We start from the raw sequence: 20188 nt of genomic DNA on the forward strand, positions 1-20188 counted from the left end.
GGGTAGTTGGTCTCGCCTTTCTCCGCGTGCGCTTGGGCCTCTGCAGCCCGGGCCGCGCCTTCCCGCGTTCAGCCGTTCCCCTCTCTCCTCAGGGCCCGCGGCAGGACGCAGGGGAGCCGAAGGCGGAGAGCCGAAGCCTGAGCGTGAACACAGAGACCGGAGCCCAGGCGGCGGGACGTGCCCGTCCCCGCTCTGCTTCGCTGGAAGCGGCCGGGCTACTCGGAACCCGAAAAGCAGCAGCAGCCCTGAGGCGAGAGGGCAGCTCTTTTTTTCCCCAGAAAATGGCAACGCCGGTCAGATACCCGCTATTCCAAATACTTTCTGAACTTAAACGAGGGGACGTATGTTTCTGTTAAAAGTAGCTTTGGCTAAAACAGACGAAACGATCGCTCCTTCAAACAGAAGGGAAACGGGAGAAGTCAGAGCAGCAGAGAAGTTGATTTCTTTTTAAAACATGTATATTTAGAACTGTAACGCTTACAATTTCATTAAACAATCTTAGTACAATGTGTTTAATCTAACAGTATATTACAGAACAATGTGAAAAATGATTTAATAGCAAACCATGAAAATGGAATTAATTATATAATACCTGCAGTGTCAAAGTCACTAACTTGTTACCTTTTCCAGTCAAAGAATCCCAGCAGTCATTTGCACTAAATGATGCTTTGGGTTTTATCCAGAATAAAATGGCATGATTTCCACAGAGAAAGGGCATTCCTTCACAGAAAGAAGATGCATAACAAGAACATTTTCAGCTAGCAGGTCTACTTTATACATCTATTTAGACATACTGGTTTGTTTTTTTTTTAAATAAAAAATAATAATTAAAAAAAAAATGTTTAGACCAGTGCAGGGTGCCTATTCATTTTTCAACTTAATTGCGATTCTTTTTGGAAAGAGGGTTTGGTGTTTTTTTTTTTCTTCCCCTTTATAATTTAGCAGAACCTGAGTTTAGAAAAAAACAACAACAAAGAACTTGTCTAATGAGCAGTTCCTCGCTTTAGTTTTACCGGCAAGTATTTGATATGGGACAGTTTTCCTCTGTGGAGTCTGTTAACAACGCACCATTATAGATCTGCAAGTAGAAAAGGTCATTCTCACATTAAATGCACAAGTTTCAATATCAGAAGCAGGACATCAGAAGGAGTTGTAATTTTTCCAGTCACAGGTGGATTTGCAACATTCACAAAAATTACACTTTTTTTTTTTTACATTTTTTTGTATTTACATTTCAGATATAAATAATGAAATTCTTTAAGTTACATGTTTTAACTTTGCTTCACAATTATTCTACATCTGCAAGCTCTCCTATATCAAACCAACCTCTTTCTTCCATCATGAATGCGGAAGTCTGGCCTCTAATCAGTAATAATTACACTAAGCCTTTATGATGAAAGGTTGACTGTTCAAGTATCACATCATATTGAAATTTTTGCCCCAATTTTTAAATTGGAGCAGCAAACCAAGCCACTTAGAAATGGTAATAAAAGAAATTAATCTGGGAACTCAATAAGCCAAATAATTTATTATTAAATTCTATCAATATCTTTCTTTGGTAAGAACTATGCAAGAGGATGACCCAACCCCCACCCCCAAAAAAATCATATAATATGTGACATCACAGTGTCTACTCTGTGAAGGAGAAAGCCTCAAAAAATTAAGGAATTTTGTTCAGTTAAGATTGTTTAAAGCAGTAGCTCTTCCATGCATCTAAGTATGTAAATGATGGAAGTTTAATACAAAATTGCAATGGCAGGAATTAACAATGATAAAACAAAACAAAAAAACCACCAAACAAACAGAAAAGCAAAAAGCAACTATTACACCAGTGAATGTGCTGTTGTATGCTTTGTTGTGTTTCTGGCACATGTGTGGAAAAGCCTGTAAATTACATAAAAATCCAAGATTTGGATAATTAGATCATCAAACTCTAAATTGTAAAATATGTAAGGAAGCATGAAACAAATCTCTCAGCTGCCAGACAAAAATAAAGAAGTGGTCCAAATATTTGGATTTTTTGTTTTTGTTGCCCTGTGTTGTGATGCAGGATGTGACCGAAGGGAGAAAACCCAATAGCTTACACAAAACATACTAAAGTGGCAATATAAACTAGCTGACACAAGCTTCACTGTACATTTAAATTGATACAATTGTCTGGTGCTTCCATGGCCAGTACACGTTGAATGCCATAGGTCTCCTTAGAGTTAGAATGTTACAACAAAGACTAATCAGGTCATAATTCTTTAAAGTGCTTTCATATCCAGTTTCTAATGGGTTTTGTTTTCCTTGTTTCCATACTGAGTTGTCACGTGATATTGACTTCCAGAACATGGTCATCCTTGCTGGGAATGACAAGTATTTGCATACCCGTGCTGCAGTTGAAGACCTGACCAGATGAAAAGGATTGCAGACGGGGCATTGGCAAACCTTTGTGTTCCCCACTAGCTGCAGAATGCAAGCTACCTCTGCTCCTTATGCTGCTGCTCTCAGCTTGATCATCCACATTCTTGTCCACAGACAGGTTATCATTTTCAATCCAGCTATCTGTTTAAAACAAAAACCCACAGTTTTATTCTATGGAGTGATTAAACAACCTAAAAGTTATTTCAGAGCTCAGACACACAGTCAATTTACCACATGTTAACGGTTAGCTGATCATCTCTGCTGAGGTAAAACACTGCATGCTTTTGGCCAGCAGCAGATGTAACAGAGTGAGTTATATTGACTTCTAAGGAAAATTTAAGTAGCATTACCTCACATTTGTCACAGGCTAGAAGGGTGCACATTGGCAGTTCCTGGAGCTCTGCCGACAAATGGTAAGTTGGTTGTACGAGTGAATTCTCACTACAGCTCTGGGACTACTCAACAGTACAGATAAACACTCTAGGTGGCTGTGGTAATTTAAATTCTTCATCTAATCTGGTTTATATGTCACAAATTTTCAGCAGTTATTTTATTCCGTACTTAATCCTTTCAAAAACTGGGAAAAAACTTCAAAGCTAATGAAGACACAGTAGATGTGCATTTTACAGACAGTGAAACCGCAGGATTAGAGGGTTATTGAACAGTTTTCACTTGACTATAAATCCAGTGACAACTAATTTGCACAATAATCTTTAAAGGAAATATAAGAAAACAATGCATTTATTATTCCTCCTCACAGATTAAGGCTGCAACCAGAATTCAAAGTTCCCATTACAGCAAAATTTTGTAAGTTTCAAATCAGAACTGTGAGCAAAGGTAAGTAACAAAGACACCTATGAGTACTTGGTCAATATACTTCCTTGCCTTGCTTTTCCCTTTACACAAGAACACAGGAGAAACAGGATCATTTCTATAAGCAGCCATGTAGTCAAGATAGCTTTACCAGCATCAAGTTGCATGGAGTGAGCAGAATGGTGAGGGAGGTATTTAAACAATCTGACATCAGGAAAAGGTAGATATCCAGCAAACAGCGGCATCACTTCCATGTGGACTTTGTGAGTTGCTCGAGCTGCTACAGGCATAGATATCACTCCAGAACTTTTTCCACAGACTGCCCAGTTACTACTGTTGTCAACAACTGTAAGAATAAAGAACAAACACTATAAAGATCTTTTCTGAAAAATGAAGAACCCTCAGTATAGTTTCAGAGCATTTTTAAAAACAGTATTTTAGCAACATCTAAAAGCCCACCAGCTTCTACGTGTGAAGAGCTGTGCAAGGTAGAATAACAGCCCTACACAAAAGGGACCATAGTTGGGATTCAAGCAAGTATCCATCCAGTCTGAACAGCATTTATATTCCACTTGGAGAGCTTAATGAGGAAAAAATAAAATACTCTCAGTCTAGCAAAATGAAAACTGCTTTACTGAGCAGCCATACTCACAATACAAGAATATATGCCATAGAAAAGTCTGGCAGATGTCGTTATCAAGACAAAACTGGGGAATTTTGTCAATGTCCTTAAGAAAAGTTTTCTTACCTTCATACATAAGTTTTGTTGTGCAATATCCATCTGATTCTGTTAATGCTTCATCTCTGTCAACCTCTGAGAGGTCAACAAGTCGGGTGATTGACACCTCTAAGGAGCAGAGTGAACCTGTTTTACAATACTCTGACCCCAATGGTGGAAAAATCTCAGTTTTCACATGATACAATGTCTGTCAGGAAGAAAACAGTGCTGTTATCAAGAAAAAAGGGGCGTTTTACTTGTGTTTAAACTGAACTGGACAATTGGTACAGTACAAACTTAATTTTACATTTACCATCCATTAAACCTTTTTAATGCAAAATTCAGTTGTAAGTAATGTTCACTTCATTATCTTGCTCAGTTTGAGAAAATAAGCACACCATTTTCCCCTCCACTTGTGCTTTAACTCAGCCTTTCAATGCTCCTAAATGGATAGCAATCTTCATATTGTTCAAACAAACTTTTACTAGTTTCTTGGCTCCTCACTTTCCAGACACATCACTCAAATTCTGAGTAATAGAGAAGAACTACTTCATCACTCTTACCATCATAGGCCCCAGAATAATGGTGCTCACATTATCAAAGAGCTAATTTTTAATTACTACAAAATTAAATTTCTACCAAAAAAACCCCCCACTGTTTAAATGCAGTTAGTTCTTTTTAAAAACTCCAGAAAGATGCTGATACAGGTGCCAACAAATGCTAGTGACATGCCAGTAGGTAAACAAATACCTAAAATATTGTTCAATGCCACTTTGTAACAAGCAGGTAGAAAACATAGCAACACTGAAAACAGACAAAAGGATTTAACCAAATGAGAATCTTCTCATGTTGCTACTTTTTACCCAAGCATCAAAAAGGGTAACAAGACTGAATGTAGAGATGAGATTGAATAATGGTGATAGAATTCCTTTAATAGGAAGTTATATCTAGCCTATACACTTCCTAGCTGATCAAAGGAATAAAAAGTTTGTCCATAAAGGGAAAGAAGAAACATTTAGGATAATGGCCTACAAAACCCTAAATATTGCATTAGAGGAGCTCATCTCAAGCACTACAATAACCAACTCAAATGCTTTCAATAGCAAAGATTTTTTGGAAATTGCAATTTGCTTTGGAGAGCGCAGTCTTAAGCCAGCAGGGAAAAAGCAGCTCAGTAATCTAAGGACAGTTTCTGTGGCACAAGCCCAGGAAGGCAAAAACACAGAAATACAATGAAACAAGATCAAGGACACTTGAGCAAGTGTTACGTTTCCCCTCCGCCCCCTCCACATTCCAGTGGCAAGTATATGATTCCACCATATCATACTAGGCTTCAGTTCCATCGTTCAACAAACTGGCTTTCCAATGATTCTAAGTAGGTATCGATCTCATGACGTAAACAGAAGTTTTCTAATGTATTTTTTTACTTTCCCTTTCCATATATTAGGAAACCGTATTCAGTTAACATATGCTATACTTAGAAGAGTACTTACAAAAAAATTTTCCACTTGGAATTCATAAGTGAACGGCTTCAGGGTAAGAGACTGTTCTTTAGAGGTAGCTGGACAAAAGCTGACTGAAAACAGGCACTGCAAGGAGAGAGGAAGCTCTTTTGTCCACTTCAATTCCCATACAAAGAATATTGATTGCTTACTGTATATGACCTGAAAGAGAATGTTTATAGTATTAGCTCCTTCCTTCCTGTGAGAAAGAAGCAGAAATGCATATACATGTTTGTCTGTTCTGGCATTAATATAGTTTATAAAAACAAATTACCTGTCAAGTGTTAAATAAATCATTAGGGAAAATATGCAACCAAAATAACTAATAGTGAATTTTTTTTAACAATGCACATCTAATTAAAAGGAGGGATACGTTTCACTGTCAGAACCAATGTTTCAAAAGGGAACACTTCACATTCAAGTATGTGTGAAAAATGTTTTATTCAGAAGTCAAATTTAATAAAGATATTAATAATGTAAAGTATATACTTTTCCTAGGCACCAAGAATGACCAATTTAGTATTGTGTTCAGACAAGGCTGAAAGAAACTTCAAGGGGACTGTTTTGCAACTTAACTAGTTTACAGCTGTATTTAATTTGAAAACTGTCTCTACCTGATTTTTTTTCCCTAAAACCTAATGACAAACTGCAGCTATATGATGAACAAATTAAATGTTAACAGTAATATTAGCAATACTACATTTGTATAGCTGTTGTTCAAGCAGGTATGTGGTGCTTTGCATGAGACAAATGGACAAGTCTGAAAACTTACCTAATAATCTTTGCAAGTTTTAGAATTTAATCTGAGATCTACAGGTGTAAATGCCTTCTAAAGCATCTTTAAGAATCAAAGCTACTCAGAGGACTACAAAGGTCTAACATCAACTATCAGCCTTACTTACTACAAAAATCTATGTGCGGAAGTGCTAATAATTTTACTAACAAGAACTTTCATCTAGCTGTCCTGCCAATGAGTTCATAAACCACCAAGTGAATCTTTACCTGTTGAGATTCAGGGTTCAGAGGTACCAGCTGCAAATCTGTACAGTCAGCAGAATTTTTTAGGCTGTTGTCTGAAAGCTGGAAACAGAGTTCTGACAAGTTCTGTACACAGACTTGCACATATTTCCTGAAAAACATGACACAGTTTGTTCAACAGAAGTTGAATAGTTACATTGAAAGTGTATAAGATTGTTTTCAAAGTGCACAGCTCAAGCAAAAACAGAATGGCAGGTATATTTGTTTCTTTCGATCTTTTCTTCAATACTTATAAGTCTGTAGAAACAAGGCTGTAAAACATCTTCTTTCATATTAAATGAAAACAAGTAACTACACAGAAATAGGCTAGCTTGGTTCATCTTTTGGTCTTATTTCCAAAATAACTGAAACCACAAATTTGTTTTATTGTTGTGAAAGAACACTAGAGGAAATACACAGCTTTCCATTGGAAGTTTGTGCAAGATAACAAAAGCCTAACTTAAAAAAAAAAAAAAAGGCTGCTATAAATATTACTTATGAAACTCCAGCTTCATATTTTGTAAGAAGAAAGAAACAATAAATACTTAATGAGTACATTACCGTTTGCCAGCTGACAATAAGGAATGCTTGGCATTAAAAGGTATGCAGAATGTTAATGCAATAATAGTGGAGTAAATTGACCAAGGACAATCAATGGTTACCTAAAGGAAAAAAGGAACAAAGTTCTTATTTGTAATGGTCTTTGGCATAACGATTTTGCTTTTCTTCTCATTTCTAAGCAAAACTTTTCTCAGCAAGTGTCTACATCTAGTGCATCCAGAAGGGGAAAAAGAAAAAAAAGAAAATTTTAAAAGATCAGTATGTCAAAAATTAATCTGACAAAACATTAGGTTTTTGTTTTCCTGTGAGCGGGATACGAAATCTCGAAGAAGCTTTTCCTGTGGAAACTGACATACCCAGTTCTGAAGACTAGAAATAAAGGAAAGGGGAATAGAAGAAAGAAAAGATAAAAGGACACTAACAATACCAATAGCATCTTAATACAATAATCTGGTAAAAGGTCAATATCAAATAAATTGCTATACGATCTATTACTGAAATGTCTTTATAATACTTTAATATATTAAATACAAGCTCAAAATATTTTAAAAAATGTATTTAATGTATATTTGTTTTAACTTGAAGCAGCACAGTTAACTGAAGAATTTCTACTGAAGTGAATGCTGCTATTCTTCCAATTATAAAGCCTATATATATAACAACATATTTTTAAATGCAGAGAGGCAAAAAAAAAAAAAATCTTTTATCACATCATATTTTAGCAATGCTAGGCTATAGCTATTCCTTTTTACCTGACTCTTCACATACAAGAATACATGGCAGCACATTTGGTCAATTTTAACAAGGAGTAACACTGTGAAAGGTGATGGTTTCAAGATCATTTTGCTGTCACAGCTGAAGAGCTTCTTTCCGTACTACTTATTTTATTCACCCTTCATAATGAAAATTAAGAGGAAAAGTTACCTCCAACTAAATAAGGTGACAGCTTGAAACACTACAGCGTTAAGTACCTCAACACAGCGTACAGATTCTTTGCAAGTGGAAGAAATATCTTTCCTATGAGTTAGAAGGGAGAATTTAAAGACCACCATGCCACCTTTCACAAAGACACTAGTATACTTCATCCTATACAAACTGCAAGTGTTAGAACATTAAAACTCAGATTACTAGCCAGTGGAACAGTTGGCAATATAGTAAACATAGTGTCTATTTCTGTTTATATTCATGTTTTCTTTATATTTATAACATTTGCTATGATTTTTGCTTGTACATCTTTTAAGGGAAAATTAGTTAAATGCAAGCAGGTTCCCCCCTCCATCACCACCACTTCTATTTTGTGAACTGCACACCCCTGTGATCAAATAGATTTTGTAATAAAAACATTAAATTACATCTTACTTTTTGGTCAACAGTAGCCATGCAGTTGTCCTGTTTCTGCTTCTCTTTGTTTTTTCTGTGAACTTCTTTATTTGTAGCATTTTCTTTCTCCACTGCAGATTCTGTGGCTGATGGCAAATACATGACTTCTAGTTCAAATTCAATCACATGATATGCAGGAGCTACTGGCAAACTGATGCTTGTGATCTTTTCAGAAGACTGAATCCTTAATGATGATTCTGAGATCTTTTCTATGGTTGTATAGAATGGGGAAAAAAGTAGTTTTAAAACAACACATTCATTCCTTCCCAATTTCCATTTTAATCTGTAATTAAGTAATGAATCTAGCCTAAAAAGCTAAGTGTCATAGAAAAATACATGGTGCCATAACCATTTCCTAGCAAGACCTCCATGTCTGCAAAAACAGCAACAAGAAACCATGTTATATAACTCCATGGTAACCTCTTCAAATGAGCTATAATCCACACATCTTAAATACCACTGCTGTTCACGCTTCCCAGTAATAATGCTCTATCCTTCTTAAACTGCAGGAAGGTAACCACCACATTCCGTGCAGTAGTCCCTTCCACTGTTCAAGAAAGAACTAAGATGACAATTCGATAACAAGCTTCAAACTAGCTAAAGAGCTACTTTAGTCCATCATATGACACCTATTGAAGTTTTTACAATGTCCTGCACCTCCTTAGTCTCAAAATTTCACTTCAGGCAAACTTACAGCTCATTGAACACACATGCATCAGTATTCTTAGTCACCGTTCATCATCTATCTTTAAAATACTACACATGGGATGCCTCTGTATAATCTATTTTAATCTTAATTTCATCAAGTCTATTAAGACTGTTCTTCCCATTTATGTAAATGTTGCTTGTGTTTGAGCAACTGAGGAGACTATACAGTACTTATGCTCAGAAAAAAGGAACTAGGATGTCATCTGTTTAAATGAAACACCGGCCAAATTCAATGTTCCATTTACACAGAGCACTATGTAAAAACCTACTTACAGCTACTTCACAATACAAATGGTCTAGTCAAAACAGAGCCTGCATAGTAATTTGAAAAAAAACAGTGTCAGTGTTCCTAATACTGTAAGTACAGGTTTACTTCAGGATTATTGAATTTTCAGCCATTTAAAGATTATTAATTTTTACTTCATTGCTTACCTCTGGTGTTAGAATAGATCACTGCCTTGCTCTCTGGATGGTACAGAATAGGCATGGCATCCGCGTTACTGAGCTGCAAAGCATCCCCATTCTTCATGGTGTAGTGACCAGTAGTCACTGTGAATTTCACCTTCTGGGGAATCCCAGCCAAAAGGCTATCTGAAGAAGAGAGCAGAAATTGTTAACAGATTCCAGTACTTATCAGTAGACCTACTTATCAATACATTGCTAACAAACCTTAGCACTGCTAAGGTTTGTTAGCAATATTCCCAGACAATGTGACACATGTTAGGGTAATTTAAAAGTGTGGGGTTTTGGTTATGCAACACATTAAACCTAGTTCAGATACATCGGTGTGGAGAAACCGGTTGTTTCAACTTGAGTCACCAAAACCACTGTTTCTTGGATGGCTTCGAGTAGCTGGCTCACATACTGTGTAGCTCTGGCAGCACAGAATTCAGTGAAATACAATAATCCCAGAGAATTTACTAAGATTTTTGTTAAGTTCTCCAGGTTGTAGACAGCTTTAAATTTTTGCACCAACAATACCCGTCATGCCCACATGCTGTATTTACATAATCAAGGTAACAAGAATGCCAATATGCACACAGATTTTCAAGTATCTGAACCACAACCGTCAATTTCATAGGGGTAGTTAATTTGCTTAATGCCCAATACACCTGTCCTACATTTGCCACACACTGCAAGTCCTGTAACTGGAATGATAGTACAAAATGCATATTAACTCCTCAACTGCCTCAGTAAATAGCCTGAAAACAAAATCACTATTAACTTCCATTTATAAACTTTAATAAACCCTACAAGTAATGCTCAGCTATCCATGAAACCAAAGGATGTATTCAGTATTAAATTTTTAACAAGTTTGTATTATCACCTCTAGTAGAGAATCCCAGTTCTTACACATTTCTCGTAAATACCAAAGAGACTGCAGTGTCACAGAACTAACCAATAAGGAGCTCAGTCAATTACAAATTTAAATATTCACTTCTCCTAATCAGTGTGGCAGCTCAAATCATACCTGATATTTAAGTGACACTACACATTCAAATTCACGTTCAAAAGTGACACTACATGTTTCAGAGCCAAGCACTGGAATTAGTTGTTGAAGACTAGCCATCATTGACGGAGCATACTTGATGGATAATTTGAAAAGTGAGAATTTATTTTAGACTCAAAATTAAGAGTAAGGCAAAAAAAAAATCTGAGTAACATTCAAGTCAGAAAACGCTTTATCTAGTCCCACAAGAGTACAACAGAAATCATCAAAACAACTTCAGCACAGCAACTGTACCTACCAGTCATCGGTTCCACTTTTAGCTGGGGCTCCTGAGAATATACATCATACTGCACAATTGGGTAAATATGAAGAAGGACAAACTGTACTTTTCCCACTGAAGTGCACAGTTGCCTGAGCGTGTATGTCCCAGGTTCTTTGGCCTTTAAAGAAAACATTTGAATGGATTTTTCAATTTAGGAAATACTTCTAGAACATACCGTCTACTAAAGAACAGCATGTTTTCAGCTCATTTTTATCAGATATTTTGCATTTGTAAATTAAAATGACAGACTTGTTCTCAGAGTAAGTGACAAGATTTTCACAAAGGAGCACCTTTTGCCCCATTAAGACAGAAGCTCCAGAGTGCTGGCCAATTCAAGAGAAAAACATCATAAGTAACAAGTACCAATAATCAGAATGCTAATATAGTAGCTATGCTGTCAAATTGTTATTTTGGGGTGCTTTTTGTCTTGTTTGTTGGTTGGGTTTTTTTGCCCCCCTCCAAGTGCCACATACATTAAAATATGATTATATTTATTAAGTACTGAAATGATATTTAGCAAGCAGTGAAGTGCTTATTTGGCTAACATTCATAAAATCCTACAACATTTATATAAGGCACAGCTTTCCGCTCAAGCTATCGATTTCACACACTCCCCACCCCTGTGTGAATGCTTACAAAAAAGTAATACATACATATTTAATTTCAAACTCTTCCCTTACACTGAATAATGGGATTCTGGATGTTTTTCGATAACTTTACAAAAAGCAAATCTGCAACATCTGCTAGTATATTTATTCTTGATTCTATTTGCTCGTAGCTACTATTGCTAGGGAATAGGGAATGTTTTCTTTTTCCATGTGCCATTTTACTAAATGTAATACATAAATATTGATGCTGGGTATAACTAAATCTAAAGATTAATATTAGAAGTTATGAAGAAAGGCTGTAACAACATTCAAACCTCACTTACACAGTTATTTACAAAGTAAATCCTGACTGAAATTCAATATTATGCTTTTTGACATTAAAGTCACTAAATTTTATCCCTTGAATACTTTATAAACAGAAAAGCATTAGTAAAGTTTTTCATAATATGTACATACTTTAAACCTCAACATGGGATGGGAATATCGGTCTGAAGAATTTAGATAATTCTTTCTGATCTCATTTACAGCTTGAAAAAATACACTGGAAGATTGCTATCAGCATAAATAATGCTACTCATCAGTCTATGATCTACAGAAAGAATCAAACTCCCTCTGCATCTTAGAAGCACAGTCATTCCTCTTCCTGCAAAAGTAGTGCAATTAAGCATTACTGTAAGAAAATTTAGAAAACTGTCAGCAGTTTCCATCCCCTGGCCAGCTATGTAATCCAGTAGCAGTGACACAGTATACTACTACAATGATAACAGATTTTTAGTAAAGAGTTTGTAAATACTGCAGCTCAAATCCAGAGAAGCTTTCATCACGTTATGTAGTAATACACTGTCTAGATTGTAACATATTCAGATTTTCCCTTTAAAGACAGATAAGTCATGCTTTGACAACTATATAAAGATAAGTAGGATTCACACTGAGCGGTCTTCCCATGCAAAGTTCTTTCAAGAAAGAAAGGCTGGGAAAATAGAATAGTTATAAGCATAAGGCTGTCCATCCTGCAATAGCCACCAGAAGCATGCAGAACAAGGCAAATTTAAAGCAGAGCTGTATCTAGCTTTTCATCCATATCTCTTCTTCCATGGTTTCAGACTGCTTCCTGGTCCCACTAAGCCAAAATCCCTGCTCAGAACAGTCTCTAACAGCTTTCTTCTAGTAAGGCTCCTTCACCTGAAATCCAGTTCTACATACATGTCAATTTATTTTACAGAAAACTACATTTGCAGCCACCAAGACCTCTGACATGTCCAAATCCTATTAACTTGTCCCAATCGTTTGAAAGATTGAGAAACCTAAAAAATTAGGTCAGTAGGGAGTTCAGATGACATTATTGCCTTTTCACATTGTATCATCAGGGACTTGAACTCAACTTCCATCTTGAGATACCTGCTATCCACACAGGTTCCACAATGTGTGTGTGCACAGATACCAAGCACATCTCTCTAGTGCTTTCTGCCCCAGCGCTGGAAGAACGGAAAAAGCAGAGTATGTAAGCCTATAGAAAGCTTCACTCTAAACAAAGCTCTACAACAAGACAGAAATTAAAAATAAGAAAAAAAAGAAAGGAGAAAGTTAAAGTCTCAGGTGTGGAGCACTCAAAATATGCTAAGAATGCTAAAGAAACCTCCTGGTCAGCTCTGTCTAGCTATCAATTTTTAGTCTTCAAAACCTGATAGGTAGATTCTTATTTCAAAAACAGTTTTAAAAAGGGACCAAAGCTAATTTAAACCAATTAGAAAATGGCAAAGCTAGCAGGCATATATACCATATGTGACTGCAAAATGCTTTCTCTCTTCATAGTATCCATACCCTTTCCAATATACAGGCTGGGTAACGCTCAGAAAATGAAGCAGCTCTGAAACACCTGTTGCATTCCTCATTGGGCTGCCCCATCTTTTGTTAATCATTCAGATGCTGCACTGAATTTCTCAGCATCTTCACTCAAATTTTCCCTACTCTGATGTTTCTTACTGTAGCATTGAACTCTACTAAATACTTCCCTATGAAGGGTTACAGAGGTGGGGAGGGAGACAGAAGGTATTTAAAGAAACCCAAAGAACAGAACAACATGATAATTGAGGCCAGAAGCTCCTGTTCCTGGAATGCCAAACACATGGTAAAGTCTCACTTTTGAAAATGCTTGGCATTTCACTTCCTAAGACTAAGTTGGCAGGTAAATGCCTTTCCCCATTTCATTAAAACAAGCAAACAAACCACAGATCAGCAAAGTGCAAAGCCACAGAATGAGTGGCAGTTTAAAATAAACAAACAAACAAACAAAAACCCCCCAAAACCCCAAACCCTGAACAAACAAAAACCAAAACCCACCACCACAACCAACCAATAGGCTTGGTACTCAAGGCCTGCTGATTTCCAGGTACTATGCATTTAGTAGCAATGCATTGTGAACAGAAGTGATAAGCACTACTGTCCTTAAATATTTTAGCAATTACTGGGAGTACTTAGCTTGCCAGGGGAAGAATGGGAAGATAAAAAGGATTACTCCAAGTATTAAGCTGACTTAGAGTGCATGTACAAGTTGGGAATTGAGGGAGTTACATATACAACACTATATGGCAGATGCAGGACTGTAATACATTTTCTGAGGGTGGCATTTAGATGGTGACACCCTATTTTCACAGCTGTTTGCTCATGCAGATTTAGGCTTCCTGTAGCAGAGAATCCTTATGTTCCTGTCTTCTCATTCCTTATGTGATTAGGATGCATAATGGGTGCAATTTTAATTTAGACATCTTCTAAATTCAGGTATTTGAAGCTGAGCTTAACTTTGTCATGCTTCTTGCAGGTAGGTTTTCTACATCCACCAAGTGAAAAAATCTTCACTGTGGAGGGTGGTAGAATAACAGGCTACCAAGCAAATTTAACCACACAGTCACCTACTAAGGGCTAGAAAATGAATTCCCATCAAAATTTTTAAACTTTATTCTCAATAAGTTCAACAGCGAAGGCAGACTTCATGAACAGTACATCACCTTCTATATGAATTTATCAGTTTAATTTTTGGCAGCAATAATCAAGATGTTTAAAATAAGTTTTGGAAGGCTGACTCAAATGATTGCAAATATGAGAGTCACCTGTACATTTTGGCACAAACACAACAGCCTTCTTTCAAGGGCAATTAAGGTCTAGAACAACAAAAAGCAAGCCACAAGGGGAATGGCATTACCCAAGCTGTAACAGGAAGCAATACAGGCACCACTTGCCAGCACTATGCTCTTCCTCAGCCAGTACTTTTTAGTTCTTCTTTCATGAGTGCTACATTCACTCAACTATAAAAACATACCTGAGTATTGAATGTTATTTTATTGACCCCTGGTTCCAGTATTAAGTTGCTGCATTTCAACACATGAGCCCCATCTTCTAAAGTCACCCCTGAGGGCAAATCCAGCGAACTGCTGCTCTCTTGCCTTCGTAGTAGCATGTGCACATTTTTGCATATAATTCCCGCTGTGTTCAAAGAGTTATCTGAGGGACTTCGTTCATACATTTCATACAGCTCCAGTGCCGGCAAGTTGTTTCTTGAGAAAGGAAAGCCTGCAACTTCATTTGGAAAGCTGATAACACCATTGGAAGTTTTGTGCTTAGTGAGCCACTCAGCTGTTTTTCTGTAACTATTTTTTTCAATGCTGAAGTGAACATGGATGGCAATCTGATCCACTTGGACGGGGATGGGCATTTGGCTCAGCAAAGTCAACTCAATAGACAACTTTCCACCCACATGGACAACAGCATTTGGAGGGTCAAAATGGAGAGTTTTCAACTGCGCAAAGGAGTGCATAGGCAATATGACCTTTTGACCTGGAAAGATAGAAACAGGGATTTTATTCTTCTCCAGCACTAGTGGAGATCAGCAAATCTTTTCTCCTAAAAACTTAACTCCTAGAATTTAACGGATCAACAACTTTTCACAATGAATCCTTTCACAACAAATCAATACTTCCACATTTTAGTTTTATCTTGCATAGAAATGAGACTTACTTGTTTTCTAACAGTTACATCTACTACAATTTTAGTACTCAGGCTATTAAGGACAACTAAACTAAGAGATAGTGTCTAAACAGAAGTTTAGCATTTCACTACTACATAAAGTATTCTAGACGAACACAGTAGCATAAAGCGACAAACTTCCCAGAGCGTATAAATCAAGAGCAAGTACAAGTTTAAGAAACTAATGATTGGACTGGTGCCTTGAGCCATCAGCTTTACCATACAAGGGGTTTTCATTCTTTTTTCTAGATTCCAAAAACCAACACTGAGGCAGTACCAAAATTTAATTAAGAAGCAAGTCTAAAATAACATATTACTTATGGTACATCCATTCATCAGGAAAAACTTCTGCATAAAAATGAACAGTCTTCAGATCTACATTTGAATTTGAATTATGATTAATATCTGAGGACAAGGTATTACTGAAGCAGCAGGAAGAATAAAGAGAAGAGGAGGGACGGTCAAAATAATAAGCTGCAAGTGGATGGGTACAGATCTAACATCAAAACCAAAGTAGTATCATCACAGAGCTGCCATCTGCATTCCAGCAATGCAGAGAGAAAGATAAGTTAGGAACTGAAAAAAACCCAACACAAGATAAATTATGAGCTGTCAAAGCAGAGAAACAGATAAGTGAAGGAAAAAAAAAAAGACTTTCCAGTATTCAAGATGAAAATGTTAGTTACCCTTTCATCTTTGACTATTCTTAATTATTACAGAAGTTTTATAAATGTTCTGGAGATGACAAGAAAAGAACCATGTTGGTTCAGAAGTTATACACAAGGTAATGAAAACAATCAGAAAAAGCCTTCCAATCTACTTTTAGGGAAAGATCAGATTAGAGCAGCTTAAGTATTAAACCTTAAGTTTTGAGTAAGTATTTTTCAGTATTAAGACTTACCTTGGTTCTCTGCTTGGTGATTGGCAAAATCTAGTATTTCTTGGCAAAAGCTTTTGCGTTCATCTTCTGTTAAGTGATTATCACCAGCTAAAAGGCTGCTTGTTTGAAGATAACTAACAAAGTTAAGGAAACATGAGGTAGAAACCTACAACATTCAGAAATTTGACTGAAAATGAGACAGTTCAAGTACTGCTTTTCTAATCTTTTAATACAAGACCTGCTTTTATCATCACCACACTCTTCTATTAGAAAAGAAACAATGGAAGATTTACTATCATCCAAGAATATTGCAGAACCTCTACTTTTTGCAGACCAACTAAAATATGATCCATTATTAACCTGTGCAATCTTCTCCCATAAAAAAGATTAGTGAGCACAGAAAATTCATTATTTGACAATAAATGCAGCATGCAAGTTAAAGACCCAGTGTGTTGCATTACACTGCCCAAGATTTAGAACTAACTTAAGTATTTGATTATATTCCAATTTACTTGGCTGAGAATGTCAGCTGTTACAGCATCATCTACCATAACTAAGTCATAAGACATTCTTTATACTTTTGAGTGCTGGGGATACAAATGCTCATTTAAGTATTTAGCTAAGACTGCGATATTACTGGCTCAGATTCTTTAAGAGCATTTGCACTGAAGCAGAAAAATTTAAGAGTATTTTAAAGCGATGTAAGAATTTTCAAAGGAGGCAGACATTTACAACGTCTAAGCCTAGTTCTAAAAACAAACAAAAAAAAGCCAAACAAAAAAAAGCCAAACAAAAAAAAGCCAAACAAAAAAAAGCCAAACAAAAAAAAGCCAAACAAAAAAAAGCCAAACAAAAAAAAGCCAAACAAAAAAAAGCCAAACAAAAAAAAGCCAAACAAAAAAAAGCCAAACAAAAAAAAGCCAAACAAAAAAAAGCCAAACAAAAAAAAGCCAAACAAAAAAAAGCCAAACAAAAAAAAGCCAAACAAAAAAAAGCCAAACAAAAAAAAGCCAAACAAAAAAAAGCCAAACAAAAAAAAGCCAAACAAAAAAAAGCCAAACAAAAAAAAGCCAAACAAAAAAAAGCCAAACAAAAAAAAGCCAAACAAAAAAAAGCCAAACAAAAAAAAGCCAAACAAAAAAAAGCCAAACAAAAAAAAGCCAAACAAAAAAAAGCCAAACAAAAAAAAGCCAAACAAAAAAAAGCCAAACAAAAAAAAGCCAAACAAAAAAAAGCCAAACAAAAAAAAGCCAAACAAAAAAAAGCCAAACAAAAAAAAGCCAAACAAAAAAAAGCCAAACAAAAAAAAGCCAAACAAAAAAAAGCCAAACAAAAAAAAGCCAAACAAAAAAAAGCCAAACAAAAAAAAGCCAAACAAAAAAAAGCCAAACAAAAAAAAGCCAAACAAAAAAAAGCCAAACAAAAAAAAGCCAAACAAAAAAAAGCCAAACAAAAAAAAGCCAAACAAAAAAAAGCCAAACAAAAAAAAGCCAAACAAAAAAAAGCCAAACAAAAAAAAGCCAAACAAAAAAAAGCCAAACAAAAAAAAGCCAAACAAAAAAAAGCCAAACAAAAAAAAGCCAAACAAAAAAAAGCCAAACAAAAAACAAAGAACAAAACCAAAAGCTCAAGTGATTTTCAGCTACACTAAGATTCCTAGTACTGTCACTTAGAGACTAAAATATGAGCTTCTTGGGCAAAGAAAACAAAACAAAACAAAACCTCAACAATTTTTTTAAAAGCTAGAAGAACCATTCAAAAAAAGCTGTCTTTCCTTGCAATTTCCACAGGAACTGTCCTACAGGAAGTACTCTGTTCAGCTGACCACCCCAGTTTGGAACACCTAGAGGAATTTCACTTATAACTATGGCACTAATGAAACCAGTACCCTTCCCCCCAAAACGCAAAAAAATAATGAAAATTTGCCATTTTGCTATAATACATAATATCCTGCACGCAGCACAACAGTTCAGATAGAACCAAGTTACTTAATTTAGCTACCAAATCTAGGCAACAACACGTGGGGCTAAAATGAAAAGCAGAATTCAAATTGTGCTGTTTCTAAAGCCAAAAGGAATACAACAAAACACCCAAGCCCAGTCCCCACACACACCCCTCTCATCTTTAAAGTAGAAACAGTACAGCAACACAGACAGATTTAATATTTAAACAAATACAGTTGCAACGGATAGAGTTGGTGTGTGAAAATAATGCAGAGTACCAAAATGAAGAATTTGAAGCCTGTCAAACATTAGGATCGGGCCAAATCATTCTGTCAAAGTATTACTTAGCATTTAAGTGGCATTTACAGAGAATATTTCATTCACACATTGAAGACTGAGCTTTTACACAACTTAAAAGCAAATAACTCCCACTCCCCTTCTGAAGCAGAGATTAAAGCCAGAAATAAAAAATAAATAATAGCAAAAAATACTAAACCACCACACACCACACCAAAGCCACAAGATTTTCACCTTCCAAGCCTCTGTTTTAACTTTTAGAAAAAGTCACCATTACAAATACCAGAGGAGTCCTTGTCAGGGCAGATAGAGGAAAAAGGTAGTAGCAGTTATAGAAAGCAAGCCCAGAAATTAAGCTCCTTAATACAGGAAGACACTATAACGCTATATTTACCAAATGAAAAAACAGTATCACATAAAAAAAACTTCCATAATGAAGTACAAACAGAATCATAAAAAACCTCTATGGTATCTGCTAAACTAATGACAAACTTCACACTACCCAAGTTGCACCACTCTCTAGAGCCTAGACATATTTAAAATGGAGAGCAGCAACCATATGCAAAAGGTTTTAAGTGAACCAGATGTTAAAAAAAATAAAAATGAAAAAATAAATAACTCAACCCTCCCCAAATGAACAGCAACGATGGAAACAAATAACTCAGCTGTCTGATGTTTGGCAGTCTCTACTCTTAAATAAGTTTTAGAGATACATCAGAAAAATAATCAGAAGTATCATTTTCTCCAGTCTTGATTTTTCTGGCTCTGCCTTTTAGAGGATACTTTTCTATTTGCCCAAGGTGTTTCTGACATTCAGCTAACTGTTTTCTCGTATGTGTGACGAGCAATGCCCAGCCCTCCGCAAGGTAAGTTTTCAGTGCTCCTTGAAGATAGATTTCTGCCTTCTGTGGACCTTTCTTCCTCCTTTAAAAATAAGGAAATGAGTACAGAGTGATATAAGAACCTTTGCAGCCATGAAAACTCTCTACACATTTTAAAAAAAGTGGTGATGGGAGAGGAACATTGCATGTGAATGCAGAACAAGATGCAGTGAACCATTATGCTCTTTGTTTTGCTGGTAACAGATCAACATATTAGCCCACCTTTAAGCGATTCACTTAAGCAAGCAGAACTGCAATTAGTGTAAATATACCATGTCAATGAAAGGCTTCATATACAGATCTATCCCAAGTCAGAGCAAGTGAGGTGAAGCTACCTCCCACAAATGTGACAAAAGGCACCTTAAGCTTCTGACAGTTAACTAAAAACATGCTTACTCAACAATTTTAAAGCAGGAAAATGCTTCAATGAAAATATAATTTTATCACTACACAGCAGTTCCATGGTAGTCTTTAAACCTAACATTATTCCCTCAGGTGAAAGTTTAAGTTAATTCAGGAGAATCTGTTGCAGCTAGAAAATCAGATTGCTTTAGTAAACATAGGTAAGAAGCATGCCCAAACATGTTTTCCCCAAAAACCACTGAAGACTCCCAAATTCTTCTAAATAAGAAAAATAAAATGAAACAGAAAACCAGTGCAGGAGGTTCCTTTAGTGGAATTT

General features: G+C 36.0%; 1 protein-coding gene across 2 annotated transcripts in view; it reads right to left on the reverse strand.

Annotated features, from left to right (window-relative positions):
- Positions 1-440: 440 nt before the first annotated feature.
- The window catches only part of TRAPPC10 (trafficking protein particle complex subunit 10), a 44106-nt gene continuing 24358 nt past the window's right edge, over positions 441-20188 (reverse strand). The window contains exons 12-23 of one of the 2 annotated variants that reach the window (XM_052794096.1): positions 19409-19549; positions 16407-16519; positions 14802-15316; positions 10854-10995; positions 9538-9696; positions 8377-8606; positions 7018-7118; positions 6442-6568; positions 5431-5601; positions 3968-4145; positions 3371-3565; positions 441-2547 (exon numbers count right to left, since the gene is read on the reverse strand). In XM_052794096.1, the coding sequence (XP_052650056.1) occupies positions 2309-2547; positions 3371-3565; positions 3968-4145; positions 5431-5601; positions 6442-6568; positions 7018-7118; positions 8377-8606; positions 9538-9696; positions 10854-10995; positions 14802-15316; positions 16407-16519; positions 19409-19549 (2311 nt within the window). In that variant the 3' untranslated portion in view covers positions 441-2308. Of the gene's footprint in view, positions 2548-3370; positions 3566-3967; positions 4166-5430; positions 5602-6441; positions 6569-7017; positions 7119-8376; positions 8607-9537; positions 9697-10853; positions 10996-14801; positions 15317-16406; positions 16520-19408; positions 19550-20188 lie in introns of those variants that run through there. The other variant, XR_008236221.1, reaches the window with a different exon arrangement.

This window comes from Harpia harpyja, chromosome 8 (genome assembly GCF_026419915.1).
Source record: "Harpia harpyja isolate bHarHar1 chromosome 8, bHarHar1 primary haplotype, whole genome shotgun sequence".
In the NCBI taxonomy this organism is placed as follows: Eukaryota; Metazoa; Chordata; class Aves; order Accipitriformes; family Accipitridae; genus Harpia; species Harpia harpyja.